Source organism: Oryzias melastigma, linkage group LG10, assembly GCF_002922805.2.
Source record: "Oryzias melastigma strain HK-1 linkage group LG10, ASM292280v2, whole genome shotgun sequence".
Taxonomy (NCBI): domain Eukaryota; kingdom Metazoa; phylum Chordata; class Actinopteri; order Beloniformes; family Adrianichthyidae; genus Oryzias; species Oryzias melastigma.
This window is the reverse complement of record NC_050521.1, coordinates 27640528-27653436: the sequence shown is the minus strand read 5'-3', so window position 1 is coordinate 27653436 and position 12909 is coordinate 27640528. Positions and strand designations below refer to the sequence as shown.

The window sequence follows — 12909 nt, the reverse complement described above, 5'->3', positions numbered from 1 at the left end:
CGCTAAATCAGAATAATCAAGTTGGTAAAGTTAGCCAAAAAAAAACAAATGTGCTAGAAAAGCTCCTTTAAGCAGAAAAGAGTCAAAGTTTCAGTGAAAAATGGATTTACTGTGAGACAAACCAAGCCTGTTCTGCATAGAAGATGGACTGACTCTTAACGAGGACGTTTGACGAAGAACAGATGTTGGATTCATGTCTATTATAACATTTACAAAAATACAAATTTTTGTGACATTTCATTTCATAGTGTATTTATCCGTCACATCTTTAAAATCAGGCGAGTCTGAGGTTGGCGTCCACTTTTTACGGTTTTTACTTACGGTTACGGGTAAAGTTAAGGGAAAAATTGATTTCACATTTTATTGGGTCCAACACGAATTCTGTGTTTGTGTCTGAATTTCTTCACTACTCACGACTTCATGCACTTTAGGACGTTTGCTAATTCTTTTGGTGTGTCCGAATCTAATTCCAAAATCCGTTGTTCTGGAAATTTCCCAGAATTCTCTGCCAAAAAAAAAAAAAAACAGTGTACATCGATATTCACTAGATTGGTGAATGTAGACCACAATGCATTGTGTTTGAACCATTTGTCATTAAAAAAATATATACTTTTTTATAAACCCTCCAAGTTTTCCTCATCAGAACACGGTGGATTCATACATAGTTTTTGTAAAGTGTTCATATTTTTTAGGTAGAGAGTTCATAGAAACGTCTTCTGTGTGGAGATAGTTTACAGAGAACTATCCAAAAACAAACTGCATTATATTCAAGTTTGCATTTCAAGGGGATGTAAGGATAAAGCTACGTTCAATACAACAAACCATCTCAAGAACAGCAGAACACTATGACTGGGAATTACTGGGTATCACAGTACGATGCGATACACGATATCGATGGTATCGCGATACTTTAATAATTGGGGAAAAAGGTAATAACTAACAATATATAGAGAGAACAAATTTTTAGGAAACTATATCACATATATCATTTATTTTCTTTTATTATAATCAAGTATCAATACTTGGTGAGAACACATCGGAAATCAATCACAGGACTAAATGTTGTGATATATCGCAATACTCGATATTTTGGCACACCCCTACAAAACATGGAGTTTACGAAATTGGATGACTCCGCCCACTCTGAACCAAGCAAAAATGAGAGCAAGAACAGCATCAAACCAGACGAAGTCGAGATGTTGGTTTACATCACGAAAAACACACTTTTTATTCTTTAATCCTTTTAACACCGGAGCTCCAGTGTTTATGTTTTTTGATTTACTGTATTTTTTAATTGTTAACACGAGAATTCCAGTAGATCCTGAAGGAAAAAAGCAGCTCATCAAAATTTGTCACGCGACAAAAGAGGGCGGGCTCGAGAATTTGTCATGTGACAAAAAAGGGGCGGGGCACACATATTCGTCCTGCGGCGAAAGAGGGGCGGGACACGCAAATTTGTCGCTTGACAAAAAAAGGCAGAGTATGCGATTTTGTCATGTGACAAAAGAGGGGCGGGGTGTGTGAACTTTTCACGCCACAAAAGGAGGGCGGGGCATGCGAATTTGCGCAAATGGCATTCGGTGTACAACCGCTGTAAATGGGTTAAACCAGAAACGGACAGTAAGAGTTAAGGTTTCAGTTTTTGACTTTACTTTTGACTCTTAAGCTTTATGTGTTTACACGTCTGCTCCGTTTTTTAAGTCGAGCTGCTGCTTTTATGTAATTTGAATTTTCTATACTTTTCACTCTCTAGCTGTTGACTCCCTCAGAGAGAAGACACTATTTAAGTGTGAAATGATCAAATACTGTGAATAAAATGAAAACAACGTGGATCTGTTTGTGTTTGCATTTGTTCATTTTCTAGCTGATCAGGACTCTGGTCACATGACTCAGAATCGTGTTGTTTCAAAGGTCTTGATGGTGTTTCAGGGACATGAAGGTGAACTTCATTCTAGGGTTTCTGGTTCCAGACTGAGCTGTTGTTGGGCTGCAGGTTCAGACCTGAAGCTCCAGCTCCACCGTGAGCTGAATGTTCTGTAGACAGTTTGATGGATCCTCTGCTGACGCTCAGAAACCTGCAGACGGGTCGGCCTCGCATCCGATCGGTCCTGCAGTTGAGGAGCAGCTTCTGTCTTTGCCGGAACTTTACAGACAAATCCAATAAAGCATGAATCTTCCCCGACACGAGTGGAGGATTGACTTTCCTGGAGGAGAAAAAGGCCTGGTCACTGCGGGGCGATGAATCGCCGGAGCTCCTGCTTTCTTGGCAGCTCCTCTCTGCAGACTCTCTTTGTGCGTCTGACAGAAATGAAATGAGAGCTCGGAGATTTACATCTTTGGGTGTGAGGGGGTAGTCCTGGAGTTTTTGTGCTGCAGGTTCCATTTCTTTCATGTGTAACATCATTTATCACAGCTGTAGTCTGAGGGAAAACTCAAAGGCCGAAAAGAGGCCAGAATCCACCTGAAGCCAGTTTGACATGTAGTCTTTGCACCTCCCCCTCCTCTTCCTCGCGCTCCTCTTCCTCTCTGGCCTTCTGCATCCCCCTGTAGTGCATTTTGCTAGTTTGTGAAGCTCCTTCCGATTTAGCTGCATCGCCTCTCCTCCTCATCTCAGTGCATCGCCTCTCCTCTCCCCGCTGCAGTATGGCAGTAGTTCTCTGCAGACTCGTGCATCCCTTCTCTCCTGCTAATGCCTCACAGTATGTTGCCCCCCCTGTCCTCCCTGCCCCCCGCCCCTTCTGCCACACACTCGCGGAGTGTTGGCAGCAGTGCGACACCGTAGATAACTGAGCCTTGCTGTCTTGTTTGGCTACTTGATAGACCAAGCGGTTGTTTTCCTTAAGGAGGAGAAACAACGCAGACATGGAAACGTGTTGTTAGTATTTGCTGTGTTTAATTCTGATCTTTTTTTTATTAGACCCCAAAGGCTCCAAAAATGAAGCTACTCACAAGAAAGGTACTTTCTTTTGATTTCTCACTCTTCTTCTTCTTCTTTTCCTCCCTGCTCATCGCTTTGTGTTTTGAATTTTGAAGGCATCTACACATGTGTGCTCTGACTCAACCTATCAGAGCGACGTGAGGTCACACCCACAGCTTCCTAAAGAAACAATCAACAGGAATGTCCATTTGGGAACAAAAATGAGCTTGAGTTTTTACTGCATCGAGTTCCCACAACTGAAATGTTCTGTTTTCTTCTGGTCTGCAGTCACGAAAATTAAAAACTCTGACGACTTTGAGATCATTTGTGCTGCAGATTTAGTTTACATCATCAGATACTTATGTGAGGCGAACGTAAGGAAGCAGAAAAACTCGTTAAAAGCTTTTAGGAATGTTTGTGAAGAACCACGTCAATGAAAATGTTGTTTTTAACATCTTCACCTGACATTTTTATCATGACGGAGGACATATGTGAAGAAAATTAAGCTCAAAATTGTTATTTTGAATATTTCTTTATTTCAATTATTGTAAATCAGGAGCAGACGAACGAAACACTGTTTGAAAAAGATCGTATTTGTGACAGAAAATATAGGGCTGGGTTAATAAAATCGATGAATCGATCTAAATCGATCTAAACTTAATAGATCAATAGTCAATTTATAAAAAATATCGATCGATTTATCACATCTGTGCCAAACCCCCGACCTGGGGGGCGAGTGGACAGCTCCTAGTCTGGCCTCCACCCTTCAATCTGAGACCCTACCCGGAGCACAAAGCTCCAGCCAGCATAGCTATCCGGGTCATGCAAGCCCCCCAATCACGACAAGAGTCGCTGGCGCCCATTACAGGGTCTCATAGAGACGGGAGCTCTAATGTTGCTCGCCGTTTTTGTTGCCCTGTGTGAGGTTAGCGTGTTCGTTACTGAGGGAGAAAATGACCAAATAACTCAGATGGAATTTAGTTTTTTTAATAAAAGTTGGATCAGCTGGACCAGCAGCCCCGCCCACAACTCACAGGTGAATTTCTAATGAACTCCTGCCGCTCTGCAGAAACTTTACTTTGGACTGAAAACGACAATCATAAATAGATCAGAGTCAGAGTGATATTTTAAACCTGATTCTATTATATTATTGGCCAAATTAGATACGCAGGAAAGCTTTTTAAACGTAACATTTAAGATGATTCGCTCCAAGAATGCTGGATATCCACAATCTGATTGGCTGAAGCCTCAAATGTTGACGTTTCTTGAACTAATGCTTCAGGCGTCGCCTCCATCATGAAACGGTCTTTACCTGCTAAAGTCAGAGATGAATTTTCCTGATCAGGCTGACCTCATGAAACCACTGTGTGAGTCTGTAGAAGAGGGAGATGTTGATCTAAAGTCTGCAGCAAACCTACAGCAGCTGAAGATCCACTAAAGGGAAACAGCTCAACGTTGAAGAACCAAAGAAGACATCCTCTGACAGATCAGATGTTAGTTCAAATGTGCTTCAGTATCACACTAAAAACAACATTTATATTGACATTTCTCAATTTAAGAGATCATTTTGGGACATTGTTGGTCCATTTCTGGTATTGCTAATGCCAGATCCGAAGGATCCACTGGATCTCCAGTGTTTGTCTTAGAAACGAATCAAACCTTCAGTCAGGATTCAGAATTTACCGTCTTAAGAACCTAAAAGCAGGTCCAACATTCAAACAATCAGAAAGCTTTGAGTGTTTTAAGGTAACCATGTGACCAGATCTTCTCTTTTTAATAACAAACGTGATACAAATGTTCATCTGTGTAGTTATTCTGCCTCTACTTTGTCCCTCACTGTTCAAGAAAAGGTCACATTCACCTTAATTCCCTCTTGACGGACACATTTTCTGTTTAGACTAAATCAGACACGCGCTCTCAGAACTGGAAGTAAATCCTGAACTCACAGCGGGCTGTCCTCCATCGCAGGAGTTATGGTCTAAAATTAACCCACCATAGAGGCTCCCAGAATTCATCTTTTCTACAGTCAGTTCAGATGTTTTAAGGCTGTAAAAGTCGTCATTACGCTCTTCATTCACTCAATCTCAGACAGACATGAACGCTTTGACACTTTTGTTTAAACTCTCAGAATTCATAGACAAATGAATCCAGGATTATAGAATGAAATCCAAGATCTGATCTCGATCAAAGATTATAGAAAACTGGACTCATCCAACACAGGATGACGCAGTATGAAGGAGACTGATGGACAACAGCCAATCAGGACACGGAACACAATGCGCCGTAAAAAAGATGCAAAACTGCAAAAAATGAACCGTGTTAAAATGAAGGAGCGCCCCATCAGAGTTTTGTGTTGTGTCCTTCAGTTTAGCAGTTTACCACTTTACCACTATAGCAATGCTAATGCTAGGCTAACAAACACGACAATCTTAAAAGTAGAATGATGAAAAAGGACAAAAGTTTTATGACCAACACTATGATGTTTGTTGCTTAGGCAACAGAGGTGAAAGAAAGCATAGATTAGTGACGTTAACCCTTTAACTCCAGAGCTTTAGTAAAGATGTCTTTGATTTACCGTAACTATTCAACCATTTACACAATTGAGAAAGCTAACAGACGCTAAGAAAAGCAAGTTTACGCTTGTATACAACAGTTGTGGATTGTTTACCCAATCAATGTAGACTAGCTGATTACGATTCATCTTAACAACGATTCGATTCGGATCATAACTTGTTCCTGATCCCATTCATTGTTCCTGATCCCATTCATTGTTCCTGATCCCATTCATTGTTCCTGATCCCGTTCATTGTCCCTGATCCCGTTCATTGTTCCTGATCCCATTCATTGTTCCTAATCCCATTCATGTTTTCTATTTTTATTTGTGCTTTTATCCTGTTCGGTGACCTTGAGTTCCTTGAAAGGCGCCTGACAAATAAAATTTATTATTATTATTATTATACTTTGGTTCATTTTGAACGATCCAACGATCCGATTCTCTGACCTAAAACATATCCAGGACATCTTTATCCCAAACTTCCACCAGTGACTCAGAAATACCTGCTACTGAACAGTGCAGGTGAAGTTTTCCAGATTCCTTGTATTTCTTCAAGATAATCAATTAAATATGTGAACAAACAAACAAACAAGTAAACAAGAATGAATTTCAAATCCATTCACATTTTAGTTTGATAAAGTTGCTGTTTATCTACATCAGAATAATCCAAATTATCAGATCATTCTACCACACTGTATGGTCACGTCTTTGTAAGTCAATCTAAATGGTATTTTTCCAATATTGATTATCGATAAAACAGTTTCATTAAAGCAGAGGCTGATTTGATTTCCAACTTCCCTCAGATCAGTTGGGTTGGATCATAGGAATATGAACTGATTCATCGATTAGTCACTAAATCGTATCACTCCTACATCTGAGTCATAAAAACGCAGCGTCGTTAGCATTACTATAATTGTTGAAGATTTACAGTCGTCCAAAAAGCCGTCTCTGATGTTAAAGGGTTAAGGTACCAAAAGCAGAAGTCTGTACAGACAGAAATACTCAGATGTCTGCAACAGTTCAGTTGGAGGCTGACCAAGATCTGAAGAATTCCAAAAAAGGGGCGGGCTGATCGGGGGAGGTGTGGTCTGGATCTGTGATTGACACTGAGATTAGCTTGAGGTAACGTAGTCAGAAGTTTCTGTGGAGGTTGAGGATTTTTCTCCTCCCCCTTCGGCGCTCATGGTCCAGACCAAAGGGGAAAAAAACTACGCTAGCATCATAAGCTAACATAGGCTAACGTATTAAGCTAACAATCCCGCCTTTTATTCTAAAACCATCACCAGGACGGAGTTCACTGGATTCATGCCAATTACACTAAACCACTGTTGTCTAACATCCAAGTCCACTGGAAAATAGTGCAAGTAGATTTTTGATCAAACATCTACGAGCCATGCTAACGCTAACACGCTAACGACAGACTGTTATAGAATCAAAGATGGGCGGGGCTTTTAGCTTTTATACAGGAGTTTAGAGTATGATGATGTGAAACTTCTGGAATGTCATGCAACTTACACCAGTTGACCAATCACAAAATACAGCTGTAATACCTGGTTTCAACCTGTAGGGGGCAGCACATCTAGACTATAATTCCAGGAGTTAAACAAGTTTAGTTTAAATTGTCGAAATTGTGGCAAAGACCAACAGATAAACAGACAAAAAGTTAATGTAAAACGTCTCATTTAAGCCTAAAATCGGTGTGTAGATTCGGTTTGGATCTGTGGGTGAATTCAGAGCCGTTACACAGACTCGGTGAGAAACAGTGAAGTGTAAACTGTGCTGGTTTATCCTCTTCTCTTTAGCCGAAGATGCTAACTGCTGTAGCACTGCAGGCGTTTTTACACAGTGTCTCCTGTCAGTCGTCACTAATGTGTATGTGGCCCTAATTCATATGCACAGAGAGGAGGAAGGCCTCACATTGGGTCCAGTCACATGCTCCGTCCTGTGAGTACTGCTGCAGGACGCTCCAGACATTTACAGTTGGTGATGGAGCGAGCAGCAGGGGTGATGCTGGGTAATCTGTCCACACAGAAACAGCTCCGTCCACGTCCGATGATGTGGTTTTTGAAGGTAGCAGCAGTGGAGAAAAGCTGATTGAGACGTTGCCGTCACAAGTCAAAGCTCAAATCCATCCGCAAAAATGATCCTTTTGTGCCTCATTAAAAGCAGTGAATAAAGTTATCAGGACGGCGGTGTTGCTTTGCAGACTAAAGACCTCAATTACCTCCTGAGCTCATTCCGTGGGCCGGCGCTGTGGCAGGAGACGCTGGTTTATATTAGCAGCTCGTCTTCCTGCAGGCCGCCGCCGTGCATAACTTACCCCACGTTTGGAAGACGCTCTAACAGCAGACACGTCCTCATTTTAGTATGCAAACAGGAAGGAGACAACGCCGAGACGCCGGCAGACCAAAACACGGCCCGGGTTTTAGGAGACAGGATTTCAGCTGCAGTCAATCTGCCAAATGAGCCTAGCATGAAGCTAGACGGCGTCTAGATGAGATGTAATTAAAAACAAGTCCGTCTAATCGAACAGATGTTCTCATCCCAGCAAACGGAGAATTGATTTCTGAAGCTGCAATGTAATCATTGACTGTATATGAGAACTGGACATGACTGCAAACAGGAAGTACCAGTTATTCATGGTTCTCCTTCAAGCCAACGTAACCACATATTAATAACCCGTTATGTAATCTTCATTTTTCTATCAGTTTTTGTGCTGGTCGCTCTTAAAATACGTGTAAATAATATCAAGCAAAATAGAACCCGTTAGAATAATATCTGCTCAAATAAAAGGTCAATATTTTCAATAAAGCCTCAAATACTGGAGGATTATTCAAATTTGTATTTTGATTTGTGAACGATGTAAGACAGGAAACTGAATATGTTCAGGTAGGACATTTATAAAATAATATAAAATTGATAAAGTTACCTTTTAGTACTTAAAATTGCTTTAAACATCGTTCAACCATCAGCTTTGCCGGTCTAAACCCGTAAACAGGAAGTCACTTTTTGTCATTTTGTCTGTCGTCACATGAAAAGGGTCTAAAAATGTCATGTTCTATGCAGATTGTAAAATAATAAAATAAAATCACACGTCTCTGATATTGTTCCGGGGACGGGGCTAAATGTGGAGGCGGGCTGGATCTGGCCAGCGGGCCTTAGTTTGTGGACCCCTGCCTTAGAGAAATAAACAGCTGCTCCTCAGTCATTCTATTGGTCAGAATTATTATTCGTTATAAAGTAACTCAAGTGATAAACTGACCAATCAGATGCCTCAATAAAAGTAGGTGGAGCCTGCTGGCCTCCTCGTCCCACGTTCAAAGCTTCTGATTGACAGATTTCATGTAGCCCGCTTTCAGTGGTAGGGGTGTGGCCTTCTGACAAGCTCACTCCTGATTGGTGAGAGTGGTTGCCATAGAAACGTTGACAGACTGATTCGGACCGATCACTGATTACTGACGATTCCTGGCTCCAACATGGCGGCGTCTGTGTTGCAAAAAATTGGCAACAGAAACGACTTCAACTTGTTGGAGACCGTTTTCTACCAATGATGTCACACTCGCTCAGTCCAGTTCTGATGTACAGTCAATTCATCAAATAAAGGAGGAAATTAGCGTTAGCATCTTGAAACAGGTCAGTTCAAAATTCTGTTGATTTTTTTCTAAAAATGTAATTTCATAACCAGCTTTGCTACGTCAAATATTAATAAGATTTACTCAAAACTAATTTTGCTTATTGTTTCCATCAAAAGTAACATTTAGTTCAGTGAAAGGAGGAGTTTTTCTGGTCTAACAGTTACAATAGATGACATGGAATTAAACTGGATTCACTAAATATTTAGAATTTTAGTCACTTTTTCCAGTTTTGCTGAGCTGTCAAACATCCAAATGTCTAAAACACTTAAAACTGTTTTATTAAGTTTGATTTTATTTGCTTTAATGCTCAGTTTTACATTTATTGTTAGTGCAGATGTTTTTGCTTCCAAATAATGAACACCCTTTTTTTTAATGGAAAAAAGGTTCAACCTGAGGGAAGATTTAAGGAGAAAATGAGCTTAAATCAAAAAAGGAAAGTGAAGCTGTACTAGACATTTTTGTGAGTGATGATAAAGGAAGGACTGACAGCTGGAGGGCTGAAAATGAGAAGAATGAAGAAAATCCAATTAGTTTGGTCAAAAAAGAAATAAAATCTGACATTATGATTAAATAATGTTCTATCAGAAGAACAGAAAAAGGAAAAAACGGTTTGATAGTTTTTACACAAAACCTTCCTGGTGATGTGAAGCCGAGCAGATTCCTCAGCAGCTCTTTAAGCTCCGCCCCCGTCCCTACTCACCTCCACGAGGACATCTGTGGGCTCTCCTTCCTCTGTGGAGTCATGCAGATTCAGCGAGTCCCTGCAGATTTCTGCCGTGTAAAATCCCGCCCGGCTGCTGACACTTTACCGTGACAACAGCCGCCGCAGACCGCTGCTGTTTTACTTTTATTGAGGGCAAAAAAATTGCCTCCACGTGAATTTATGCTTATCCAAGTAGCCTGTCTGACTGAGAACACCTTTATAATGTGATTGCGCAGCGCCGCAGAACGCTAACGCTGCAAAACAGTTGTGTGTTTGAGCACATGCTGTTGTTTCAGCGGCCAAAGCCGGCGTTCCTGCAGCGGCCGTGACTGCACAGCAAACGCAGCAGATCCATCCTCTGCTCCGGGGATTATTCGCCTCTTTATGGCAGTTTGAGCCCTCACAAGTCCTCACAAGTCCTCACAAGTCCTCACAGCCAATACCTGGCCCTATAAACAAAGGATTATTTATTCTAATATATTACATTTTTTTATTTCATTAAAAAAACATCATTTTTGCAGAGAATGCAGATCTTATCTCAGAGCCCTTTGAGAAGAGATGATTCATCTCCAGGAGTTTCCCAATAAACATTAACCTGAAGTTCATGTTACAATTTATCATGTTTGAAGCTAACCTGTGATTTGATGAAACTTGCAGAAAAAAACCCTCAAATAATCTCAAATGCATGAAAAATTTATTTTCTTTAAATCGTCAAGAGAAATGACAGATTCATGCCACAAACATCCAAAAACCTCCTGGAATGCTGAATGAATTAGTGTAATAATGCCTTTAAATATCCAAACATGTCATAAATTACTGTTTAAAAGAAGTAAAAACACTCAAAGCGTCAAACACTCGACTCCTTTTATTAGAATCGTAGTCATGATCTGGGAGTTTCCTTCACTGGGTTTCAATAGGGACAATTTTAGCTCAAAACCATCAAATTTAATAGTAAATAAACGTTTTCAGGCCACAATCCAGTTCAGCCAAAGGAAGAGAGGAACTGTGAAAGCTGCAGCAGCATCCGCTGATGCCAGGATCAATCTGTGATTTATTGTTTCGAGGTTTTCAATTAAAACAAAGAAAAATGTTTTTGTCTGCAGGAAAACATAAAATAAAAAGAGAAATTAAGTATGGATTGATCTGTTTTAACTGTAAACCGCTGCAGGAAAATCCGTCTAATGTTAAAGCCTTTAATGTTTTTTGTTTCTAAACAGACCAGATAAAAGAACAAACCTTTTTTTAACGGCAGAGCTTTGAAGAAGTCGACTTTGATTTTTGTTTTGTCTAATGTGAGGATCAATTTTACAACAAGGGAAAGTGAGGGATTTTTTAGCATCTCCATAGACATGATGCTGTTTCTCTCTGTTGCCAAGGCAACATTATTACCTAATTCAAGATTCAAGATCAACTTTATTTATCCCCGCAGGGAAATTCAGTAAAATTCTTTAAATTCTTTAAATTCTTTTAATTCTTTAAAGGCTTGAACTTTGTAATAGTTTTTGTTTTGATTTTTGCTGCTTCAGCACCCATGAAGCTTTGCTCCTCAGTCTGCAGAAAGGCTGCTGGGGTTCACTATTGACTGTATATGACAAGTGGACTCAGTGGCCCCTCCCCCCGGCGTTTTAAACAGGAAGTGGCTCCTGTAGACTTCATTATTGAAATAAGCAGCAGTTATTCAGTCATTCTGTTGATAATCCTCGTCTTTTCGTGATAAATGTTCAAGTTATTGAGGGCATTAATTGACCAATGAGATGCCTTTATATAAGTAGGCGGAGCCTGCTGGACTTCACATCCAACGTTTAAAACTTTTCACAGATTCTACCACTTTTAAGTGGTAGGGGGCGTGGCCCTCCAACAAGCTCATTCCTGATTGGAGAGAACGATCGATGACTCAGACCGACTCGAACCAATCACTGCTTACTGATGACGTCTGGCTCCAACATGGCGGCAGTGGTATCACAAAAAAAACAAAAGCGACTGAATTTACTTCATTTGGTCTGGAGCTGGAAGTAAGCCTTTTTTAATGGATGACATCAAACTCCCTCAGTCCAGTTCTCAGATACAGTCGATGGTTCCACTGTTTTCAAAATGTGTGACGTCACACTCGCTCAGTCCAGTTCTCAGATACAGTCGATGGTTCCACTGTTTTCAATGTGTGACGTCACACTTTCTTGGTCCAGTTCTCAGATACAGTCATTGGTTCCACGGTTTAAATGTGTGACGTCACACTCCCTCGGTCCAGTTCTCAGATACAGTCATTAGTTTCATTGTTTTCAATGTGCGACGTCACACTGACTCAGTCCAGTTCTCAAAAATAGTCAATGGTTGCATTATTTTCAATTTGTGACGTCACACTCCCTCGGTCCAGTTCTCAGATACAGTCGATGCTTCCACTTTAGCTGTCATAAAGGTTTTCAGCTCAGACAAAGACGTTGATGTCGGTCACTTTTTTTCATGAAGGAGGAATAAACGACCACGATGATGAGCTTCAGACTCGCTGAAGGATTTCTAAATGAAACCATGACTGTCATGAGGAGACAGTAGAGTCATTTTGAAAAGAAAATCTGTGGATCAGAAGTTTAAGAGCGATAATGTTGTCAGGATAAGATTACAGCTCCTTTCTCCTGTCTTAAAATGAGCAGCGATATGACGATCCACATCGTTTGGGCGATAGACAAGTGTCTGTCTGTCATTTCTCTTCTATTTGTTTATTTTTACTGCTGGACTAGTGCTAATGTGTTTTTCTACTAAGAAACCCGAAACTCTTAAAACAATGTTTCTCAAAATAAAGTCAGAGAAAAGTAAATAGTGACTTTTTTTGTCGATAAAATATTTGCGGTGTATTGCGATATATATCGTTATTGTGATATAAAATAATTGATATCACGATATACAAATCGACTTGTCCAGGGTGAACCCCGCCTTCCCCCTTCAGTAGCCGCATTAGGCTCCGGTACCCCCGCGACCCCGGAAAGGGATACGAGGCAAAGAAGATGAATGAATGAATGAATGAATGAATGAATGAATGAATGAATGAATGAATGAATGAATGAATGAATGGATGGATGGATGTACAAATTTGTCCATAACATCTAGC

General features: G+C 40.5%; 1 protein-coding gene across 3 annotated transcripts in view; it reads left to right on the top strand.

The window, feature by feature from the left end:
- The window catches only part of glra1 (glycine receptor, alpha 1), a 106245-nt gene that overhangs the window by 38142 nt on the left and 55194 nt on the right, over positions 1-12909 (top strand). For 2 of the 3 annotated variants that reach the window (XM_024260410.2, XM_024260411.2), the window contains one exon: positions 2918-2956. The exons of the other annotated variant lie outside the window; for it this stretch is intronic. In XM_024260410.2, the coding sequence (XP_024116178.1) occupies positions 2918-2956 (39 nt within the window). The remainder of the gene's footprint in view (positions 1-2917; positions 2957-12909) is intronic. 3 annotated transcript variants of the gene reach the window in all.